Consider the following 23703-nt stretch of genomic DNA (forward strand, 5'->3'; position numbering starts at 1 on the left):
CCATATGGCAGGGACCCAAGCCCCGCTCATTCAAATGGATAGCAACTCATTCAGGGCCAATACAGAGAAAGGGGTCTAGAGCACACTCAGTCCCTTCATCCCAACCCCTGCCCTGCGTGTCATCATGTGATTGCCAGGAAATCCTACTGCTGACCCTGACTCTCACACTGGCATTAAGGCCCAGGTTCTGAATCACCACCAAAATTCATGGATCGCATAACTTAGTCTATGCCTATCACAATCCTGAGTCAAAGAAAAATCGAAAGTGAAACCCACTGCAAGTGCTGCTTTATTCCTAACAGATTGCTCCACAAAGCGACAGAACAATTGTGGCCAGTATGAAGATAATTGTGTCTTAATTATGCCTAATGTTTCATTATTGGAACGCTAAGCATGTGGGAGTTATTTATCTGACTGCTCAAGGTCATCGCAAAGGTCTGATTGCAAAAATTCAAAAACCTGCAACCTCAGGCATAAATGGGTTAAATTTGCCCATTCCTCATGTAAACATTCACCTGAAAAGCCCAGACTAGCAATTTTCTAGATATTTTATATGGAATTGCCATAATTCTGGGGAATAAGTGGTTGCCCTTTCAAAAAATAGCATAGTCTAATTCCATCAGATAGGAGATTAGCAATGAAAAAACACAGAGGAGGTGCAGATACCAGCAGTCAGGAGGTTTTGGTTCCGAGAGTGGGAGATGTGCCCCAGATTAGATTCAGACTTGTTTGTTTTTTAATGTAATAATATAAGGGACTCAGAAATCATGGAATCTATATACCAAAGCAACTGATCTGTAATAATAAAAGCTAAAAAATAAGCCTTCCAGATGACATCCTGGTGCTAAGATTTCATTACATCCTTCACCAAATTCATCACCAGGTAGTTAGTCCCCATACCTTCTGTGCAATTCCACCAGCCAGGCAGGTCCTTCCACGTGATGGGTTCTCCATGAGAGAACCTTGAGAGACTCTCTTTGAGGCAACAGGAAATGTATTATAATATTAATTTCTATAAGATTCCAGATGGTGTCTTTCCATTTCCACTGTGTGAAGTTGACTAAGGGTTTGGTGTATATTTGTGTATGTGTCTGGCTGCTATCACACCAATTATAAGGAAAACAAATACCTTATTCATAGCATGTGAATTAGACTAGTTTTAGGTGAACAGCAGTGCATTGGAAGTGGGAAAACTTCTACCTTAGACACCAGGGACAGAAACGTTCCAAGTCCTCTGGGAGAGACGGATCAGCTGCAGAGTCCAGCAGCCCCATGGCTCATCCACTGTCTCCAGCCTCTGAATAGCTGTGCCAAAGGATTGGCAAGGAAAACTATGTACATTTGCCACACTGAGTGCCCTAAAGTTGTTTAACCTGTAAGTTGGAGCTTTTCTCTGAAGTCTACTAAAATAAAATCTAAAAGCAAGCTGCAGAAACTTGGTTTTTTAGGTCAGGTTCAGTATCGTTCATCAACAGGAATGAGGAGAGCCACGAGGACACAAGGATATATTCAACAAAGGTTAACATGGGACTGTTGAAAGTTATCCCTTATCTGGACTCTTTTTTAAAAGGTGGAGAAAGCCCAGAGCCTTGCCTGCCCTTTGCCTCCTGAAACAACCTGGCAGGTGAAAGACAGCCCTATGAAAAACTTTCTGAGACTGGGGCTGCTTTTTATGAGAAAGATGATGAGGCTAAATAGGAGAAAAAAAAAATTTTAATTACAATAGGCTAGATTTCAGTGTGCACAGATCACTGGGGTTACTGAGGTAAAGACAGTATTCTAAGGAAATCTCAGGGTATTCATCTCCAGAAAGAATTCTAGAAAAATTATCTTCTCACTCCTTTAAGTATTCCCTTTTGTGAAACAAGAGGTTAAACTCCTTGCCTCTTGGATTCTCTCCCTGCTTCACGGCTCTGCTGTTTTCCTTTTAGTGGGCACGGTTTAATTTGGAGCATCCAGTCTTGTTTTGGTGTAAGAGAAGAGCTTGGCCTTCAGGGTCAGGTCACCTTCAGCTCAGCTATCCACTAGTGTGACCTTGGACAGTACACACAGCCTTTGTCCTCATCAATACAGAGGGAACTGCTGGGATGCCTGAGTGTGACATTCCGTGCACAGTGCCCTGTAGAGCGTGCACCCACACAGTGTGCTCGGCAGTGAGAAATGTCTCGTTCCTTCCCCCACCACTCAAATCCCCATCACCTCACCTCCATTTATTTATTTATTTATTTATTTATTTATTTATTTATTTAGAGACTGAGTCTTGCTCTGTCACCAGGCTGGAGTGCAGTGGTGCAATCTCAGCTCACTGCAATCTCCACCTCCCAGGTTCAAGCGATTCGCCTGCCTCAGCCTCCTGAGTAGCTGGGATTACAGACGCATAACACCACACCCAGCTAATTGTTTTTGTATTTTTAGTAGAGACAGGGTTTCACCATGCTGGCCAGGATGGTCTCAATCTCCTGACCTCGTAATCTGCCCACCTCAGCCTCCCAAAGTGCTGGGATTACAGGTGTGAGCTTCCATGCCTGGCCTTCCTCCATTTATTTCTGTTCTCATGTTTCTTTAGCTGAAGAATTCAGTAATTTCCTCAAGAATTTTTAGAAGACCTCCAGTTTGAGAAAGTTTGCATTAAATTTTAAATACTGTCAATTTAAGAAAAATGTTGGCACCACCCTAAATATAAATGCAGATCTAAGAACGGAGATCTTACACACATGGCAGCACCTAGCCGTGGGGTCAAGGCCTGGGTAATCCAGAACATGCCTCTTTTTTCAGTGATCAGTGAGATGAAAAGCAACATTTAAGGTTATTGTAAAGAACTTGCACACCACTGGAAACATATTAGAAGTCTCTTGTTTAAGAAACTATACTGACTTATCTTAGGAGTATTCCATCGTTAAGTGTTTAAAGATATGCATTTCTGTTTAGCCAGGGTCTCCAAGTTCCATATATATATTTTTTTTAATTTTTTTTATTTTTTGAGACAGAGTCTCACTCTGTCACCCAGGCTGGAGTGCAGTGGTACGATCTCAGCTCACTGCAACCTCCATCTCCTGGGTTCAAGCGAGCACATCCAGCTAATTTTTGTATTTTTAGTACAGACGGGGTTTCACCATTTTGGCCAGGCTGGCCTCAAGCTCCGGACCTCAAATGATCCACCCACCTCAGCCTCCCAAACTGCTGGGATTACAGACATGAGCCACCATGCCTGGCCACACGCTACATTTAAGTGTGCAAGGAAGAGGCAACTTTTTGTTCTTTAGTAACTGCCTTAAACTTCCCCATTCGCCTCCCCATTCTGACTAGCTAGGAATGTAAATCAACCAATTCAAAGAAAACTTGGCCTCTTGTGATTTGAATTATTTTCCCTTTTCTTTCCATTTAAACCTGCCTTTCCTAGGCAAATAATCAGTCCTCCAAACCCTCCACTTTCTCTGCCTTCGCTGTCTTGGAGAGCATATTGAGGAGCTTGTAGGGTCCTCGTGGCTGCGGGGCATCTTAGAGCTAGACAGTGTCCTCCGGGTCCTTGCAGGACTCTGCAGTGATGGGGACCCTGCTCATCAGGTCATTTCTCTGCATCACTGGCATCTGCTGCCAACGTCTAAGACCTGGGAACTTTGGTCTGTTCCCTGTCTGCTCCATTAGAAGCCAGCACCCCTTCCACGGGCGCCAGCATGGCTCTCACATGTGTCAGCTACCTGGCCCTGGCTGTCCAACCCCAGGACAGCTACTTTATTACAGTGTCACCAGCAATCTTCTATGACTCTGCTTCTGGGTGCCCTCTGTGCCACACAGGTGCCAGGAGGGACCCTGGAGCCCCCTTCAGCCTCCCTGAGAAGCTCCTTATCAGGGGTGATTGTACTCTGATTCTGCTGCCCATATCATCATAAGGTGGGGGGGGGGGCGGGTCAGAGGTCATAGGCATCCTGTGAGGTTGCCTCTCTCTAGATTTCAATAGAAGTAGAAGTGAAATTTAGCTTTTCAACAGATTCATCTCTAGACACCCTCTGTCCGTGTTCACAAAATCTGTCTTTTGAGCCTTTTGTTACCCTAAAGAGCTAATGGAGTGAACTGATCAATGGTCTTTTGGTTCTGGATCTACATTCACCTTCCCTGGGATAAAATGCTTATGGTTTAGCCTAAGAAAATGAAGACACAAGGGAATGCAGTTTTAATGGGAAATGAAAAGCACTGCTTTCTTGTTTTCAAAATAATGTCCCATTATACGTACAAATACCGCTTTATAAGGTGGAGACTTTGAGACACCACACGAGTGGGCAAGCAACTCTGATTTTCAGATTACTTAAAATGTTTTGTGCCCAGATACAGACATTGCTCATAGTTATTCAGCTTGCCCATAAGGAATTTCATTCTTTCCCACCCCACCCTCTGCCCCTGACCCCCACCGCCCTCCCTGCAAAAGCTTCTCAGGATTCTCCACTGAGTTCATAATCTTCTCAGTGATCTGCTTAAGTCCCTCACTGTCCAACATAGTGAGTATGTTTGGTGTTTGGGTGAAGTTGTTGTGATAATCAGGGTCCCTTTTAAGTAGAAGAGCATTTTTGTTGGCTGAAGACTCAGCAGCACTCTTATTTTCTCTAAATTCTGTTTCCCAGCTGGCTTTAAACACAAACCTCCTTACTGCTCCCTTCTCTGAATTCAACTGTAAGCTTCCAATGGCGTACATGTTCAACTAACATGTACCCATCTACTGTTGTCTTACTTAGGAAGTATTCTTATTGCTAAGTATTCTTATCGATATTTCTTAGCCTTTTGGGAGCACGGACCCCTGTGGAAATCTGATGAAAACTAATAATGCTCATCCTAGAAAAGTGTGCATGCATACCAAAGTTTGTGAACAATATCAGGGGTCCACAGAGGCCTATCCATGGACTCCATGTCAGCCAAGATCCCAGCTTAGCATTTACTGTCTCAGCTATCATGAAAATTAAAATCAGCTCATGGGGGAAAATATGTGTGAGTTTATAACATAGGGCAGGGATTGCTTAACCCTTTGCAGGCTAAAAATACCTATTTTTCTCTGGAGATATAAATATTTGCTAATCTACTTGATGAATATTAGATGGCCAAATAATACTGTTATTTTTGAAGTTCTTGTGGCTTTTGATAATGATGCTTCCAGTTATGCTTATGGTATCTCATCTGGGCATCAGATCTGTATGCATACGATTCGTCTTTCTGTGAACTCAAGAACCATCACTTAGCGTTATGATTCTTGCTGCTCCAATAAAACTTGAGGTATGTCCTGATAATCTTTAGGATTCCATTCTTTAAGATTTGCTCAGTTATCATCTATTCTAATTTCCCTTCCTGACAATATCTACCTTAACCAACCAGATGAGGGCCCTTCCTCTGAGTATCATCAAACCCTTACGTGTGGTTATTCTGTTCCCCAGTATGTTACAATTGTCTGGTTCAATGTTCCTCTCTCCATCACACTGTCAACTCCAATAGGGCAGGAACAGTGTCACTCCCACCCTTGAGCCCCAGTAAAGCACAGTGCTCAGCACATAGTGGGTGCTCAACACGTGTTTGCTGGATGTGGACTGAATCACAATAATTCCTCATAATTTCTCGTGATAAATAGACATGAAACCTAGACAAATCATGTTAAGCAGGTTTCATCTTTTGGGTTAACTATTTTAGCCTTGTAAATTAGTCTTTCATGGTCTGTATATTCAAGCAATAATTAGGCCAAAGCTTAATGTTAATAAAAGTAAACTAGAGTTAACATGAATTGACAGCTCCATGTGTAGAGATGATAAGAGAAGGTCACCAGGGCTGAGTTTGTAACCAGTTGCTGATTTCCTGGCTAATTTAGTGCATACTACAACAATAGCAGAAAATCTATTTGATAGTTAAAGCCCTATTTCTTAGACTGGTGTTTAACCCTCCACAGACTGACCCAGACCTGATTTTTCCATACCACCCGGCTCCTCACTCTCTCCACTTCTGAACCTTATCCCTATAACTATGCAAGCAGCTTCATGCGCCCTGGGTCCTATTGGTCCTGCTGCTTCTACGTCAAGAATGCCTGTCCCATTACAGTGTATTAAAATGTTCCTCATATTTTGAGAACCTGCTCAGAGGTCATTCTTCCTGTGGACCACCTCCACATCCCAGGCAAAGGAATTCCCCCTTCTCAAGCTGCTAGGAGTACAGGTTACTTCACATGAGTCCCTCCCTAATCAATTCTCACTCGGGACCAGAAAAAAAAATAATCACTTCCAATAGATGTTTTTCTCTTAATTATTCAGTGATATTTTTCATTTCTATGTCATCTGTTTTCTTCTAATCACCTTTGGATAGACATCTGCCTTTAGAATTTATCCAATTACAAACTCTCTCAAGTAAAATTGATACACAAACAAAGTATGAAAGAATGTATCACACGTCTTTTTAAAAAACAAGATATCCAGATTATTGTTGCAAAATGTTTTGTGATGAAGTCCTTCCTGTTGAATGAGTAACTGGATGAAAAGACCAGACTTCTTTTTCATCCTTATTAATATTGTTGATAATATTTACTCATCAGTTCTTGAGCTTGAGAGAATTCACCTGGGACACTGTCATCTGAAGACTCTTCGTCTGAGATTTCAATAATATAACCAATTTCACCATTATTGTTAGAATCTAGAGACCTGCTGTCCTCTTTGAATTCATCTTCTGAGTCATCTAATGATGGTGAAATGTTGTTCTCTGTCAGTTTTTGGAATTTTCAATTGTATGCAGTGAAAACTAAAAGCAGATTCAAAATAGTGATGATTTATGTCCCTACTGAATCATCCTTCTAGGCAATTTCAATATTCTACTTATTTTTTCATCTTTTTTAAGCATAATTTGGAATAATTGGTGAGTAATGATGAAAAATAATTCCCTGGATGATGAAATAGCAAAATGTTTCAAAAGACAGGAAAAATAAGATCACAAAGATCCCATTATATATCTTAGATTTATAAAAAGGTCCAGTGAACCCATATGGTAATTGTAATGAGTTATATTTTATTTAAAAAATAAGTAAAAGAGTTCCCCAGGCCTAGTAAAGGCTTTACTCACAGAAGGAGTTTAGGAGATATTCAGCAAGTGGAGAGTTGGAGCAGGAGATATCATCATTAAGGGAATGTCAAACAATATTCCTTACATACGTGCAAGGTCCTTGTACCATCTCGAAATCTAGGCCCTTTGCCTAGAATATTGTTCTTCCCTCTCTCCCTTTTAGCTGGGTGACCGTTAACTTTGAATCTCAATTCAGAGTCCCTTCTGCAGGGAAGCTTTCCCTAATCCTCAACCCCTCCCATCAAGTGCTTATTTATGGGCTGTGAGAATCCCTTCCCTTCACCACATCCCAGCCACACACATCATTTTCTCTGCACTCAACCACCACGAAAAGTTAGTACTCATTAGCCAACACCTCTTCCTCTCCATTCCCACCCTATTGGTTACTGGTTACAAAAATACAGTTAGATAGAATAAATGAGTTCTAATGTTAGATAGCACAGTAGGAGAACTGTAGTTAACATAATTTATTGTATTTTTGGGCCGGGCATGGTGGCATGTATCTGTAGTCCCAGCTACTTGGAAGGCTAAGGCAAGGAGAATCGCTTGAGCCTAGGAGCTCTGGGCTATAGTGTGCTGTGCTGGTTGGGTGTCCACACTAAGTCTGGCATCAATATGGTGATCTCCCAGGAGCGGGGGACCACCAGATTGCCTGAGGAGGGGTGAACTAGCCCAGATTGGAAACAAAGCAGCTCCAAGCTCCCATGCTAATCAGTCATGGGATTAGGTCTATGAATAGCTACTGCACTCCAGCCTGGGCAACACAGTGAGACCCTGTCTCCAAAAATAATAATTTATTGTATATTTGGAATGTTCTCAACACCAAGAAATGATAAATGTTTGAGGTGATGGATATCTTAATTATCCTGATTTGATCTTTATACAATGTAGACATGTATCAGATATCACATGTATCCCATAAATATGTACAATTATTCAGTATCAATTTTTGAAAGTGAATATGGAAAGTTTTAGTGTGTCTCCTTCATTACAGAGCTGACCCAGGCAAGGGCTGGTCAGGTTCTCCAAGCATCCTTTCACCAGCACAGTGCTGCCCATGGTGGGAGCTCAGAGAGTAGTCTGTGAATTTTTAAAAAAAAAAAAAAAATTGAATTCAAACACTTTTCTGAGTAAAGAGGCTTACCTTCTCAAATTCATGCCTTTGAGAAAGTAAAGGTAAAAACTAAAAGTCCATCTGAAAAGAAAACAGACCAGGTAAGAAAGCTGTTACTTTCCTAGACTATATGTTCCTATGTTCCTTTACTCAGGGGTTATTGGGAACAAGAGGCAACATGGCTGTAGCAGAGGGCTCCTCATCTCATGATTCTGGCTTTCATTTAGGTGTCGGATGATTTATCAGAGACAGACATCAGCAATGAGGCTCGGGACCCCCGGACTCCCATAAACAGCACAGAGGAGAAACGGAGAAACAGGCTGTACGAGTTAGCAATGAAAATGAGTGAAAAGGAGACTTCTTCAGGGGAGGATCAGGAGTCTGAGCCCAAGACAGAATCTGAGAACCAGAAGGAAAGTCTGTCCTCTGAAGACAACAGCCAGAGCGTCCAGGACGAGCTGAAGAAGGTAAGGGGCTGTGAAGCCACCTGCAGACAGCTCAAGCTTCTGCACTGGGGTGCTGGAGATTCTATATTGGTGCAGAGAGGTGCTGGGTCCCCAAAGAGCTCTCTCTAAAATGCCCAACCCTGTGCACTTAGGAGAGCCTAAGAGAACCCTTCTTAACTTGCACTGGGTGGTACAATCAGGAAAACAGCACCATGGAAGTTTCCCAAGAACTCTTGCCTTCCACTATCTTTCATCAAGACAGCCCCTTGGCTTTGAGTCTATGATTTAGTGCCCCTTATCCCTCTCACTGGTAAAAATCAGTGTTATTTCCTGCTCCACCCTCTCCCTGAGGAATTTTGTCCACGGACTGAGGTCATCTAGCCAACCCCTCTTTTAATCAATGATGAAGCTCTGCTCCATGCTAAGGAGACTTCGTGTTCAAAGTGGCCCTCTGGATTGTTTCTCTCTGCAGTTTTCAGATTTTGGTTTGTTTGTTTTAGCCTCAGAATCCTTTTTCAAACAGTCTTTATATGGAATCCCAGTATTTCACACAGTAAAAAAGTATTCCCGTCTTAGGGTCCCCAAAGCTCTAACCACTTGAGTTTCAGAACCACACTCCTCCTCCCCTTTTCCTACCCCCAGTAGCCCCTGAGTTGCAAAGGACACAGTTTGAAAACCACAGAAGATAAACCCAACCTCTGGCATAAAAGAATCCCACGCTCCCTCCCCGTAGTCAGTGCTCTGCCCACTGTCCCCCAGTATTGGGGTTTCCTCTACAGCTTCTCAAAGCACGTTTATGCTAGACTTGCTACTTTAGAGTCAGAATATCCCTGCCAGCCTCCGACGGAAGGGAACACACTAACATTTGTTGAGTGTCTCCTCTGTGTCTCCTCTGTGCGTGTGCCTGTACACATGTTCATTAGGTCCTTAAATAACCCGTTGAAAAAGAAGCAGGCCATTTTTGCAGAAGAAGAAACTGAAGCTGGGTCATTGAGGTCCTTACCAAAGGCTCACAACTAGTAAGTTTCAGAGCTAAGGCTGCATCACAAACCTGCTTGGCCTCAAATCACAGGCCCTTCCTTTACAATGAGCCAAAGATGCGGTTTTATCTTCAGAGTGATGATTTGTTAGAGAGAAACCTGCCAGGTGTTTTCTGTGTCCCGAGTGTATACTGTGTAAACTAAGAAGTTGCTGTTAATGCACATGCATGGGTGAAGGAGCTGCCTTCATCTGCTCAGCAGCCAAGCTGGGGTCCTGTGGAGGAGGAATTGAAGACCATTACTGCTGAGCCCCTGAACCCTCCAACAAATTGAACTCTGTTTTTCACTTTTCCCATCCCACCCTCCATAACCGTCAAGTCCTCACCCATAAATCTTTTCCCAGCTTGTCCATGAGGTGGAGAGTGGAGCTTGGTCTCCACGAGGAGCCCCTCACTGGGATATGGACTCCAACCTGTTGCAAATGGTAAAGGGCTCTGATCCTCTCTGTTACTTGAACTGATAACTGATGCCACATTACAGTCAGATTTGTATGCTGGAGCTTAGAGCCAGATAGTATCTGGAGAATATCACATTCTTTCTTACAATGACTCTGTCTCCTACTGGCTTTGCTGCCTGATGGTCCCAAGGCTCTAAAAACTCTCACTGTACCAGTAGCATGCCAGGCTGAGTCATGCAACCTCACCCTTCATCATTCTGCAAGGAGCAACCTCCTTGAGGCACAGCCATCAATGTACGCTATTCTCCCCTGGGCAGAATGTAAGCAGAGAAAGAAGGAGCTACTGGGGGGACTTCCTGGGGACTTAGACAAGCGCCTCCATCCTGCCCTGGCCCTAATGAGGCAGGAAATTAAGAGAGTTGGCTTTATTCAGATTCCCAAATGTGTCAGCTTCTCAAAGTTCAAGTCTTGCCTTCCTAGTCTACCATGAATTAGTGAATTAAATATTCAAACATATTCTTGTGCATGTAAAAATTCATATAGCCATATATATATATGTGTGTGTATATATATATATGGCTGGGCATGGTGGCTCATGCCTGTAATCCCAGCACTTTGGGAGGCCAAGGTGGGCAGATCACAAGGTCAGGAGAAGGTCAGGAGATCAAGATCATCCTGACTAACAAAGTGAAACCTCGTCTCTACTAAAAATGCAAAAATTAGCCAGGTGTGGTGGCGGGCACCTGTAGTCCCAGCTACTCAGGAGGCTGAGGCAGGAGAATGGCGTGAACCCGGGAGGCAGAGCTTGCAGTGAGCCGAGATTGTGCCACTGCACTCCAGCCTGGGCAACAGAGTGAGACTCCATCTCAAAAAAAGGAAAAGAAAAAGAAAAACAGAAATATATGGTTAAGTATTGAATATTATTTAAAAACAGAAAAGTGTTGAGATACATTTTAGGATTAGACTGAGTCTGAAGCATAACCGGCCAGGTGCAGTGGCTCATGCCTATAATCCCAGCACTTTGGGAGGCCAAGGCAGGCAGATCGCTTGAGCCCAGGAGTTTCAGACCCGACTGGGCAACATGGCAAAAACCTAATTTCTACTAAAAATACAAAAAATTAGCCAGGGTTGGTGGCGTGCATCTGTAGTCTCAGCTACTTAAGAGGCTGAGGTGGGAGGATCACTTGAGCTCAGGAGGTTGAGGCTCATCACTGGATGCCAGCCTGGGTGACAGAGTGAGACCCTGTCTCAAAAAATATATAAACAAATAAAAACAAACAAAATTAGCAGGGCATGGTGGCTCATGTCTGTGGTCCCAGCTACTTGAGAGGCTGAGATTACTTGAACCCAGGAGGTTGAGGCTGCAGTGAGCCATGATTACACCACAGCACTCCAGCCTGGGCAATGACAGAGAGAGACCCTGTCTCAAAAAAAAAAAAAAAAAGAAAAAGAAAAACAAAACCATGCAGTTTGCAAACTCTGTGGTGTTGGTTAATGGCTTAACTCACTGCTACTACTTAGAATATGACGATTCATTTCTTGCCCGCTTACTCTACCTCACCTCCTAACTGGCCTCCTGACCCTCCAGGCCCTTCTTGGCCCTTCCAATTCTATCTCCACTCAGTGGCCAGGTTGCCCTACAGTTCCTGCACTTGCTCACAGCCTGTCAACAGGCCCATGTCTGTCTTGCTTTTTAATTGATCCCTAGGACCCAGTCCAGGTTTTCATTGTTGATTGAATAAATACATCTTGGCCTCATTTGTAAAATGGGGATAATCATACCTCCTTATAGGGTTGTGAGGAATGAATTATGTAGTGTATGGTTTGGCACATAGCAGGAGCCCAGCAAATCTTAATTATTGTAGCTTTAGGAAAATAAGCTTCACTGTCATGAAATATCATCCATCTGCTGGTACTGAAGGAACAGCTTAGTGCTGATTCCCAATCAACACTTGCCGTGTCATTGCTGTGGGTCTGTAACTACATTTGGTGCTCCTTGATGCCATGCAGAGTGTAAGTGTGGAAATCACTACATCAGATCCCTAGGTTACCATCTTCAGGATCAGAGTTAACTGTGATGTCCCCATGACCCCAACACCACTAGTCTGAGCAACACACACAGACACACACACACACACACACACACACACACACACACACTGTTTCGGGAGTAGATCTAGGGTAATGTGACTATTCCGGAAGCTGCCACTGCTCCACCCTTGTTTCTTAACCATGGTAGTGTACACTGGCCCAAAGTCCAACTACCTGAGGGCCTTCTCTTGAGTAGCAGGAGCCCCTCTTCCTAATCAGAAGACTAGCTGGAAGGGCCAGAGAAATGCCACTCCCAGGAGCGGGAGTGAGGCGCTAACCAGTGACTGATGGAAGGGTGTAAATATCCCAGCTCTTTTGCTTCGGTTGGGATGATGACTCTGAGGCTTGAGCCACGCACTGACTCCCTCAGCGTATGTAGCTGGTGGCACCCACAGTGATGAACTACTTGATAAACTACATGATAAGGCAGTCTTCTCTACTGACTCTTCCCTTTCCTGTCTCACTTCCCTACTCCTCTGCCACTGTTTCCTGGGACTGCCTCCCACATAAGCCATGTGCACCCCAATTTTTGTCTCGGGGTCATTTTCTGGGGGAGCCCAGACTAAGACAAACAGAAGAAAATGTATCATCCCCAAACTGCAAATACTTACTTTGGTATTGTGAATAAGCAGTGAGGAAGTCTAACCACCAAAGTGGTTACTGATAGGCTTTATCTCACCAAAAGGAGGCTTGCCTCATACAGAGGCAGAGCTCAGCCAGGGCCTCCATCACTGTCCCTGCTCTTTGGGAGCCAAAGCAGAGGAATGCGCATATGCCCGTAGACACAGTGACATCAATGGCAGCTCAATATCCTCAGTATAACATCCCATCTAATTGGAGCTACAGAATCCTGTCCAGCAGCAGAAGCAGCATTTTAGAAACATGCTTTTACCTGATGGGATTCAAACCTTTGCTGCATGCAAACATATCCCTACAGTTGGATTAATGTCTTCCTTTGACTGGAGGCTGGGGCCCAGTGATTACTTAAGGATGGGCACTGGAACCTGAATTTAACCAGCTGAAGAACGAGCTTGGGGCCAGATCAAAACTTCTTGGGAACTGGATTCCTGAAAGGTCATGTTTCTTCTTTAAGTAATAACTTGGTTCCACCAGACCTCAGTGGTCAGCCTTCCAAACCACGTGGTCCTCAAAGCCTGGGAATGAGCACTTGTTTCTCCCCAACCACTGAGCAGCCATGCCAACAGCACTAGCCATGCCAATGTTTCTGGAAGAAAGTCCTGGCTAAAGTGGTTCTTTTTGCCTCTAGGGACGCAGCTGCTGCCCTCCTAAAGAGGGATGCAAAGGAGGACTAAGGACTCCTGGCCTGAGTTTGGAGACTACATCAGGGACCAAGTCTCCCCTAAACCCCCTAATTTTTCCAGGCCTGGAGCAGCAGTCCCCAAGTTCCCTTCTGGTTCCAAAATTCCAAAGTTCTAGATATGCAATAGAATAAATAGGTTTTTGCTTCTTAACATAAGTATCATTTACAATACTGTATATGAAAAAAGATGTCCTATGTGTCAATCTTTTGGAACATGAGCATTTGTTAAAGGACTAGATTAGGCAAATCTTGCACTATAGCCAAATTTGACATCTAGTGTCCTTAAAGCATTTTTATTAAGAGTCTTTGTTTATTAATTATCATAAGTAGCTGAGCCATTGTGCTTTATTTTCACAAGGGAGTCAACAACCAGCAGACATCTCTGCTGGGATTCAAACTGACTCTTAGTTTCACTTTAAAGAGTGAAACTACATTTATAATTTCATAGAATAATATTCATTTTTTCAATTTTGAAAAAATTGAATTGTATTTATAGTTTCATAGAATAATTTTCATCAAAGTACTGAGACTTCTCTAAACTAATAAATGTCTTTCTTTATATCCCCAAACATAAATTAAATGTCTTTAATTATATCCCCAAACAAGAGAATAATTTGTGCATCTTCTGATGGCTGCCCCCCAATTACTAAAGCCAAGCCACATGGAAACACAATCCTGGTCAATGGTGAAGGAAGCAGATTTATTGACTGTTGTCTGAGAAAACCCAGAGACTTGGGTTTCTCAAGTTTAATGTGCTTGTGAAAAAAATTTTGTTGATGTCATGATGTTAACATAAAATCAAGTATTGTCCATATGTGTCTAACTTTCATAAAATAACCATTCACATGAGGCTATAACACCCTACAACCCAGGGAGAATTTTATTTCAGAAGAGTGCCTCATCGTCACTTGCTGCTAGAGTGAATATAGTATTAGATACTGACTTATAACTTCCAAACTACGCTGATTTCAATAGGCCTTATGCCTATTGAGGAATTAACACCTCTTTCCCAACTTTCTATTTAACTGCTGCCCTAGGAAAAAAGAGAAGCTTTAACTGTCCACTTAGAGCTACTGCTCTTATCCACAGTGCTTGAACAGGTGAGGAGGTTTTATTTCACTCATGCTCATCTGCACCCTTCATTCCCACAACTGTGTCCTGGGGAAGGGCCTGCCAGGCCAGGAAGGTAGAGTTCTAGGTTCTCTTTTGGATCTTCAAAAGAGAGAAGCAGAATATCTTCCTCTCTAGGCAAAGATGGACTGGGAAAGATTGCCCAGAACTCCAATGCAGACATACCTTCAAGCCTCTAAAATGCAGGTGTTACCTGGAAGGCCAGGATAAGGATATCACCCCAGTCACAGCAGTAGAATGAGGTGCTGGACAGAAATGGTTTGAAGAAAGAAAGGCAGAGTTACTCCAAAAGGTTTTAAGTAGAAAGGCCTGGCAAGCAAGGAACTGGTTCAGAACTTTCACCTCACGGAAGCCCAAAAGTAAGAAACTCTGGAGAGGGGGAAGAGGAAGCAAAGATACTGTGAATCTGAAGTTCTGCAGGATAAGCAAGATTGTGCTCTTGGAAAACATCTCTGGGTAGAAAATGTAAAAACTAAAGAAGGAAAAACATGTATATCAGTTTCTCCTATAAACAGAAATGCCAAAATCCTAAAGAAGATACTAGCAAACTGAATTCTACAACATTAAGAGATTAACATACCATAACTCATATATTTTATTCCAAGAATGCAAAATAAAGTGAATAGCAGGAAACCCCACTGTTACACTCATTTAGTAAGTACTATTTTTTAAAAGCACATCATAATCTCAACTGATGCCAAAATGTCTTTTGGAAACATTCAACACATATTCCACTGGGGGAAAAAACTCTCTCAGTGTAATACAAAGATAATTCTGTAACATGATGAAGAAAATCCACTTCAAAGCACCAGAAGCCCTGGATTTTTTTCTTGATGAGAGCTCACTTTAAATATCAAAAACATCATGAACATCACATTTTACTACCGACCAAAGAAACACATGACAAAGAGATGAATTTGTAAATGCTTTTACATAAATGTGTATTTTGTTAATCAAATAGCACGTACATACGTGTAAAAAATAATATGTGTGGCTTTAAGATTTGTTTTAAATTACAGACAAATATTTGTAGTTATTTAGCAAATACGTATTGTTGCTAAAGAAATAAATGAGCAAAATTGACTCTAGAAGGTTTACAAAACCTGAACAGACCACAGAAGAAATTGGCAAAGTGGTCAAGGAATTATTTCTCAGAAAGAAGCTAGTCTCAGGTATCTTTGACAATAAAATCCATTAAACGTTCATGGTGCTAATTACCTTCACATTAATAAAACTGTTCTTGAGCAATTAAAAAAATGGAAAGCACCCCAGTTCTGAATCTCACACACAAAAAATCACACACCACCAAAAATTTACAAATTAACTCACGAGTGAATAAACATTCAAAAATTCTCAACATATTGCAAATTGTTTCTAACTATGAATTAAAGTAATAATTTATGACTACCAGACAGGATGTAGTCTAAGAATGTAATAATATTAATTTTAGGATATCTATTAACATTTTTGTTATATTTACAGGCTAAAGGGAGAGAAACATGATTATTTTATTAAATTCTTAGCTTGATGTTTGACATAGTAGGAAATTCATAAAATACTCCTAAATACTGAATGAAGAATGAATTCCAAACTAACAGCTGATAAAGTTAAACAACCATTTCTGATAAAGTAGGAAGACAAAAACTCAACAGCAGTGACTGGTAGCCTTTTGGGGATTGCAGACCTTTTTACAAATTTGATGAACATTGTAAACCCCTTCTCCATAAAGCTTAAAAAAAGAAATTGATTTTCATCAAATTGGAAAGTCACCGATTGCATGAAGCCCATCCATAAACCCCAAGTTTAAAAATTACTATTAAATGACAGAAAGAAAACAAAGATGTCTTCTACTATTTCTTTGATTCAACATTGGTCTGGCATTCCCTCCAGTATAATAAGAAATAAAAATTGCCAATATTAGATAGCAGAAAACAAAACTATGATGACTTTAGATTTCTGAGTTAAGATAATAAAATCAACTGAAAAGATTATTAGAAATAAGTTTGGTAGGGTGGCCTATCACAAAAGAGTAATACATAAGCAAAAATTTCATATACACAGCAATAACCTCTCAGAAAATATAAAGAAAAATTCTATTTGCAATAGCAGCAAAAGTACACACAGCGCTGAACATACACTTGGCATATAACCCAAAAATTCTCCTAAGTATTACCAAAGAGAAATAAAGACCTATGTCCACATACACAGACACACACAAAAAACATTCATGATCACCAAAAACTGGAAACAACCTAGTTGTCCACCAGCTCACCAGCTGGTAAACAAGTATAAATGCACCAATGTCAATGAATCTTAAGAGCATTATGCTGAGGGAAAAAAGACTCAAAAGGTTATGTATTTCCCACTTACATGACATCCTGGAGAAGGCAAAACTATAGGGACAAAACACATACCAGTGGTTACAAGAGAATGGGGTGAGGGGAAGGTTGATATAAAGAGACATAAGGGAATTTTTTGGTCTGATGGAAATATTCTAAATCTTGATTGGGTGGTAGCTACTCAACTGCATGCTTTTGTCAAAATTCATAGAACTATTTGCCTTTAAAGGCTGAATTTTACTGTATGTAATATACATATGCACATACACATTTACATATATATATACATACATAGTGCCCTTGAATAACTTAACTACGAATGTATGAAACTCATGTGAATAAAATTAACCAGCTTTGCTAGGAGACATAAAGACTGAATAAGTACGGAAACATATTCTGTGTACCGATGGGAAAACTTCACACTTTTATAGAAGTTAGTTTTCTCCAAATTAATACATACATTTAACAGATTTCCAATCATCTTAATGAGATTTTTTGCAAACTTGATGAAGTTACTCTGAAGTTCATCTGGAAGAATAAGTGCATAAAATATAGCCAAGAAAACTCCAACTGTAATTATAGCAGTGGTGCTAACACTGGAATAAGCAAACAGATTAATGAAACACAATGGAAAATACAGAAATTTATTATGACATGACAATGGTACATTTAATATCAAAGAAAGATTCTTTAAGGAATATTAGATTAACAAATTATGTAGTACAAGCAGAACTAAATTAGATTCATACATCATACTACATACAAGAATAAATTCTCAATGGGCAGGAGTTTAAAAGGTTAAGTAAAAGAAGTTACACAATTACTAGAATATAGATGAATATTTTGTAACATTAGGACAAGAAAGGCCAGAAACCTTAAAAGCCTGAAATATATGATTGCATAAGTATTAAGAACTTACGTTCATCAAAACCATAAAACTAAAAGGAAAAGAATAGTTAAGAAGACATAGTGCTTAAATATATAATGGGTGAAGAATTAAGAACTTTATAACTCTGTATTATAACTCTGTATAACTCTGCTATAAAGAAATACCTTAGACTGGGTAATTTATAAAGAAAAGAGGTTTAATTGGCTCACAGTTCTACAGGCTGTACAGGAAGCATGGCTGAAGAGGCCTCAGGAAACTTACAATCATGGCAGAAGGCAAAGGGGAAGCAGGCATGTCTTACATGGCTGGAGTAGGAGGAAGAGAGTGAGGGAGGAGGTGCCACACACTTTTAAACAATCAGATCTCAAGACAACTCACTCACTATCATGGGAACAGCACCAAAGTGGAAATCTGCCCCCACGATCCAATCACTTTCCACCAGGCTCCACCTGCAATATTGGGGATTACAATTTGACACGCGATTTGGGCAGAGACACAGACCCAAACCATATCAAACTCCAATAGATAAAGGGTAATGTACATAAGCAGGCGAGTCACCAAAAAAAAAAAAAAAAAATGTAAATGGCCAATAAGCATATGAAAAAATATTCAACTTTAATTGTATTACAATTTGTATTTAATATAACACCTTGCCCAGAACTTGCCATATGGTTAGCATGTTCATTTTTTTAATTCACCAAATGTTTATTGAGTGTCTCAATGTGCCTGGCACTATTGAAGTACAGAGAAAATGGCCATGAACAAGACAGAGTTTATCATTTGCTCAATCAGTAAGGATACAAATTAAATTAATGAGATGCCACTTTTGCCTACTAAATTGGATGGTTAAAAAGAAGGATAATTGGCTCACTCTTCTAATCCCAACACTTTAGGAGGCCAAGGCAAGCAGATCGCTTGGGCTCAGGTGTTTGAGACCAGCTTGGGCGATGTAGCAAGACCCCTCTCTACAAAAAAATACAAAAATTAGCCAGCCATAGTGGTGAGCACCTGTGGTCCCAGCTACTCCAGAGGCTAAGGTGGGAGGATCACTTCAGCCCAGGATATGGAGGTTGCAGTGAGCCAATATTCTGCCACTGCACTCCACCCTGGGTGACAAAGTGAGACTCTGTATCAAGAAACAAAAAGAATGACGTTTAGTGTTGGTAAGAGTTCAGGAAAACAGGCAGTCTGCCACCATAAAATAGTGGGAGCACATATTAGAGTTTGGTAATTGGTAATCCAAAGGAATCAAAGGGTGCATACCCTTTGATGTGGCAATCGTACTTTCAATTATTTATCCAAAGAAAAACCTGGAGAAGCAGTCGTGGGGGGTGGGGGAGGGGGCGGGGAGTCGGCGGGGGAGCATATATTACAATGTAATTCATCAAGCATTGTGTTTTCATTGTAGGGAAACAACAAACTGAAATCGGAATGCCCAACAATAAGGGATTCTTGGAGATATGGGGAGATGGGGTTCAGATAACAGATGGCACATAGGCATTGGAACAGCAAAGATAGATTGGTCCAGATACAAGTGATACAGGGCAGGTGAGCCCCGAAATTGGGGCTTAACCCAAGAGGGTTCTTGGCTTTGCCCAGGAAAGAATTCAAGGGTGAGTGGAGGATGCTAAACAGAAACTATAATTGAAGCAGCAGTGTATACCAGCAGTGGAGGTACTGCTCCTTCCAGAGCAGGGCTACCCCATAGGCAGTGTGCCCAGAATAGCAGCTCAGAGGCACTTCTGCAGTCATATTTACATAAATATAGTAATTATACTTTTAATTACATATAAGTTAAGGGGCAGTTTATGAAGAAATTTATAAGATGAAGGTGGTAATGTGTCAGGTTGTTGCTATGAAAAGGGGTGGTAAGCTCCGGGTGTTGCCGTGGCAGTGGTAAACTGACATAGCACACTGGTGGGGTGTCTTACGGAAAGCTGCTTCTATCCTGGCTCTGTTTTAACTAGTCCTCAATTTGGTCCAGTGTCTGAGCCCAGCCTCCTACCTCACAATTAAGTGGGTAAATTTCATGTCAGGAAGTTGAGGAGGTTTTATATTCCATATGTTTATTACCTCTCTCTCCCCTACCTCCCACCCCTCTCGCCATCTGTCTTTCTGAGGCAAATTTGTTTTCTGAAAGTGAAGGGATAGTGGAATTGGAGATTCAACATTGTAGAGAGGGTTTAAAATAGCTACTGCATCAAATGTAAAGAAAACAATGTGGAGAAATGTTGGAAGTCCCAGGCAGCACTGAAAGCATAGATGAGGTCAGATCATGAACATTTACCTGATGTATAAAGAACCTGTAAAAGAATATAGCAATCTTGGACACAATTAAATGCAAAATAAAAATCCATTTTATTCAAAGAAAGTATCTGTTCCTACCAGATCTATTCATAAATCCACATCATTTGACATAATTACACAGTATGGTTCAAGCGTTTCTGAGATTTACAGCAGAACCTCCCATTTCAGAGGTTTGTAGCTTAGCCATTAACCTTCCCTGAACTAAAATCTACATATGAATTTCAAACCATTGATGGGATGGGGCATAGAATGGAAACTAACTCCATCCATAATAAGAGCAAAAAATGTGAAGTTAAAACTTAAAAAGTTAAAACTGCAGATCTCCAAGAAATCTAGCAGTTCACTGGAAGAAAGATGGTGTAATGATGAATTCTTCCAAAATTAGGTTAGAGGTTTAATGCAATGCAAATCAAAATCTGAACCAGATATCTTTTAACTTTTCAAAAAGAGAGTCTAAAAATCAAAACCATCTGATAGAATAAACAGTCAAAAATAGTTTAGAAATGTTTAGAAAAAAATAAAAGAGGTGTGAAGAGGATCCATTTATTAAGATGTTATATGTTTTAAAGGTACAGTGATTAAATTTGTGAGCTACAGTACCAGATGTAACAGAATAGTCCAGAAGAACAGCCTAAAATATATTAAATTTAACTCACCATTTTTCTCGCGATTCCCACTCACTTTCCACACCAGGTCAAAAAAGGACAGCTTTTTAATAAATGGTGTTTGGACAATTGTTAGCTTGTTCTTTTGGAAGGGGAATAGAGATGTAAGAAAAGACAGGTTCTTAATTTTCACCCCAAGGAAGGTATGAATGGACCCTCCTCGTTTGCAGGCCCAGCAATAGATAAGAGACAACATTTAAAAGGAGACAGAGAGATGTTGAACTTCTCTTGTGAGAGGTGGTAGCCCAAGCTCTGGAGTTTGAATCCCTGCTCATTCCCCACTTCTTCAACAAGTACTGAGCTGTTCGAGGAGCTGCAATGCAGTATGGATAAGAGAAAAAAGCTCCCTGCACTCGTGGAACTTACCTTCTGTTGGAGGAGACAGTGGTGAACATGTAGACACACGAAAGGGAAGATGCACGATAGTGATAAGTGCTAAGAAAATGACATAGGGCAGAGGTCAGAGTCCTGGATAGTCATGAACTCTCTGACCAAGGGTCTTGAACTGAGACCCAAATGGCAATCAGGAAAAAGATCTAAAGGAAGGGCTTTCCAGGCAGAGGAACACATGCAAGTCCCTAAGGTGGAGATGACCTTGACAAGTCCAAGGGACAGAAATGACCTTGACCAGTCCAAGGGACAGCTGGAGCAATGTGGCCAAGGGAAAAGCAGCGAGAGAGGTGAGAGCAGGGGCTAGAGCAAGCAGGGCCAGGTGGGCCCTGCAGAAAGCTTCAGTTTATATTCTGGTGAGGTAGAAAGCACCTGGAAAGGTTGAAGTGGACAAGTGACAGGCAGGACCTTACATTATGAAGATCAGCTCAGCTGCCATGTGTCACCTTCTTTCCAAGCAAATGTAGAAAGTGATTTCAGGTCTCACTGGACTTCTTCAGAGCCAAGCACATGCCCTGATTACCACCAGTCATTAGAAATGTTTGTAATCAATATTAAGAACTATTGTCTGAGGAACAGTCAATTTAAAAAAGAAAAAAAAAAAAAAAAGATCAATGGCTATGATTACCTCTTAGGCCAAGAAAGGAACTCCTCCTGCCTGCTTTACACCTGCTAGAGTAGGTTTGGTCAAAGGTGATGGCCCCATTTCCCCGCTTTGTTTCCCTTGCCAGGCCCTGATATGGCAAGCATCAGACAAAATAGATGCCACCAAAGAAGAACAAGAAAATGACCTCAGGGAAACATAATCATTGGAACTAAACTACAAATACTATACTTTTAAAATTTATTTCTTAGTCACCATGAAAAAAGGAAAATATTTCTTTTATAGATGGCCTTGGCCATCAAGACCTGGATGACTTAAGAACCCAAACCTTCCTAGAGGTCAGTTCTCCTCTAATCTCTGTTATGTGTAAATGTTTCGGTGTATTACATATGCTAATTTATTAAGTTCATGTTCCAATTTATTTCCACAATTCTGTACCACCCTCTTGCATCAAGTCACTCTTCAGGGACATGAGTCTGTTCATGGAGAATGTATTTTGACGGGTTTTAGCGGCATTGCCGGAGTGCCTTATGTTTCATGAGAACTGAAATATATTAGCATTGAATTTTTCTAGCAGATTTCTGTCAAATATTTAGAAGGACATATGGAGTTTCTTTCCTACTATTGAAAAGGAGAAAAATACATGAAATCAAGGCATTTGGATACTTTCTTGCTTATTCTGGTAGTTTGATGGAAGCATTTCATAAAGCCAAGACAGCATATGTAATACGAGACAGAGGAGTGATGAGTGGACTGGGCGTCTGGATTACACTTGGAACAGGTTTTCTTATAGAGCACATCCTTTCTCACTTGTGGTCATTGACAGCTCAGTTCTAGGTGGGCTCTGGAAGCCTCAGAATGGGCACTGTGTGGCGTGGCTTGGTCTTTGGCTTTCTGTGGCGTGGCTTGGTCTTTGGCTTTCCAAATCAATGCACTTATTCTGGTTGGTGTCAGTTGGTAGAGGCTGTAGAATGACCCGAGGACTCCCTGTCATTAGACCCTTCTCTTCCTGACCTGTTGTTCACTGATCTGATTGTGCACTCAGATTCTGTTTCACCATCACTTCCCACAGTCCACTGTGTCCAGGGAATTATGCACATGGAAGAAGTGCTGGTGTGACAAATGGGGAAGAGCATGGGTTTGGGAAACCACCATCTGGGCTCAAGTCCCAGCTCTGCATCTTCTTCACTGAGCCACAGTTTCCTTGTCTCTAAAGATGGGATTAAAATATCAACCATGCTGTCAGGGTTAAATAAAATAATAAGAAGCCTAGAGTCAACCTGGCACAGGATGGACGCACATTAACTATGAGGTGCTTCCCTCCTTGCTGCTTCTCTTCCCCCTCAAAGAGTCTCGAGGGAACAACATTCGGCAAGGGGAGAAGGCATGGACACATATTTATTTTATCCAACTTGAACTGCTAAAAGGCCTTTCACCTCTCCCTGTAATTCCTCTCTGTACCCCTTTGTGCTCAAACATGTCTTTAGATGTCCCCGTTAATGTTTCCTGTTACCTGGATGTCCACTGTCCCCTAATAGCTCCCCCTAAGGAACATTCGTAAGTCACAGGGCTGAAAGGAGGACTGGAGGGCCCCATACTGTCACCAACTTCTTGATTGTACTACAGCCAATTATGAAGACTGTATTAGCTCTTCACCCCTCCCCTCAGGAAACTTGACACCAAAAATAATGAATTTAAAAGAAAAATTGAACAAATGACTCACGTGCTATTCCACTTGGGCATTTGGTAATCACCCACTTTCAAGATTGTGTGAGAAAAGGAGCTCTGAAATGTTGTATTTTACTTTATTTCAATAACCTAGCGAACTCTTCCTTCCCTCCTGGTATTTAAATCTTAAATGCGTCAGTTTCTTCCGGATTACCCAGCTGGAA

The 23703-nt window shown here is 41.3% G+C and overlaps 2 protein-coding genes across 25 annotated transcripts in view; both read left to right on the top strand.

Annotated features, from left to right (window-relative positions):
• The window catches only part of MYRIP (myosin VIIA and Rab interacting protein), a 418438-nt gene that overhangs the window by 361397 nt on the left and 33338 nt on the right, over positions 1-23703 (top strand). For both annotated transcript variants that reach the window (XM_050780367.1, XM_050780368.1), the window contains exon 11: positions 8419-8658. In XM_050780367.1, coding sequence (XP_050636324.1) covers positions 8419-8658 — 240 coding nt within the window. The remainder of the gene's footprint in view (positions 1-8418; positions 8659-23703) is intronic.
• The window catches only part of RPL14 (ribosomal protein L14), a 575215-nt gene that overhangs the window by 328025 nt on the left and 223487 nt on the right, over positions 1-23703 (top strand). Inside the window, exon 1 of one of the 23 annotated variants that reach the window (XM_050780472.1) lies at positions 3898-3902. The exons of the other annotated variants lie outside the window; for them this stretch is intronic. The gene's annotated coding sequence lies outside the window, so the exon portion shown is untranslated. Of the gene's footprint in view, positions 1-3897; positions 3903-23703 lie in introns of those variants that run through there. 23 annotated transcript variants of the gene reach the window in all.

The sequence above is a fragment of the Macaca thibetana genome, chromosome 2 (assembly GCF_024542745.1).
Source record: "Macaca thibetana thibetana isolate TM-01 chromosome 2, ASM2454274v1, whole genome shotgun sequence".
NCBI classification, from domain to species: domain Eukaryota; kingdom Metazoa; phylum Chordata; class Mammalia; order Primates; family Cercopithecidae; genus Macaca; species Macaca thibetana.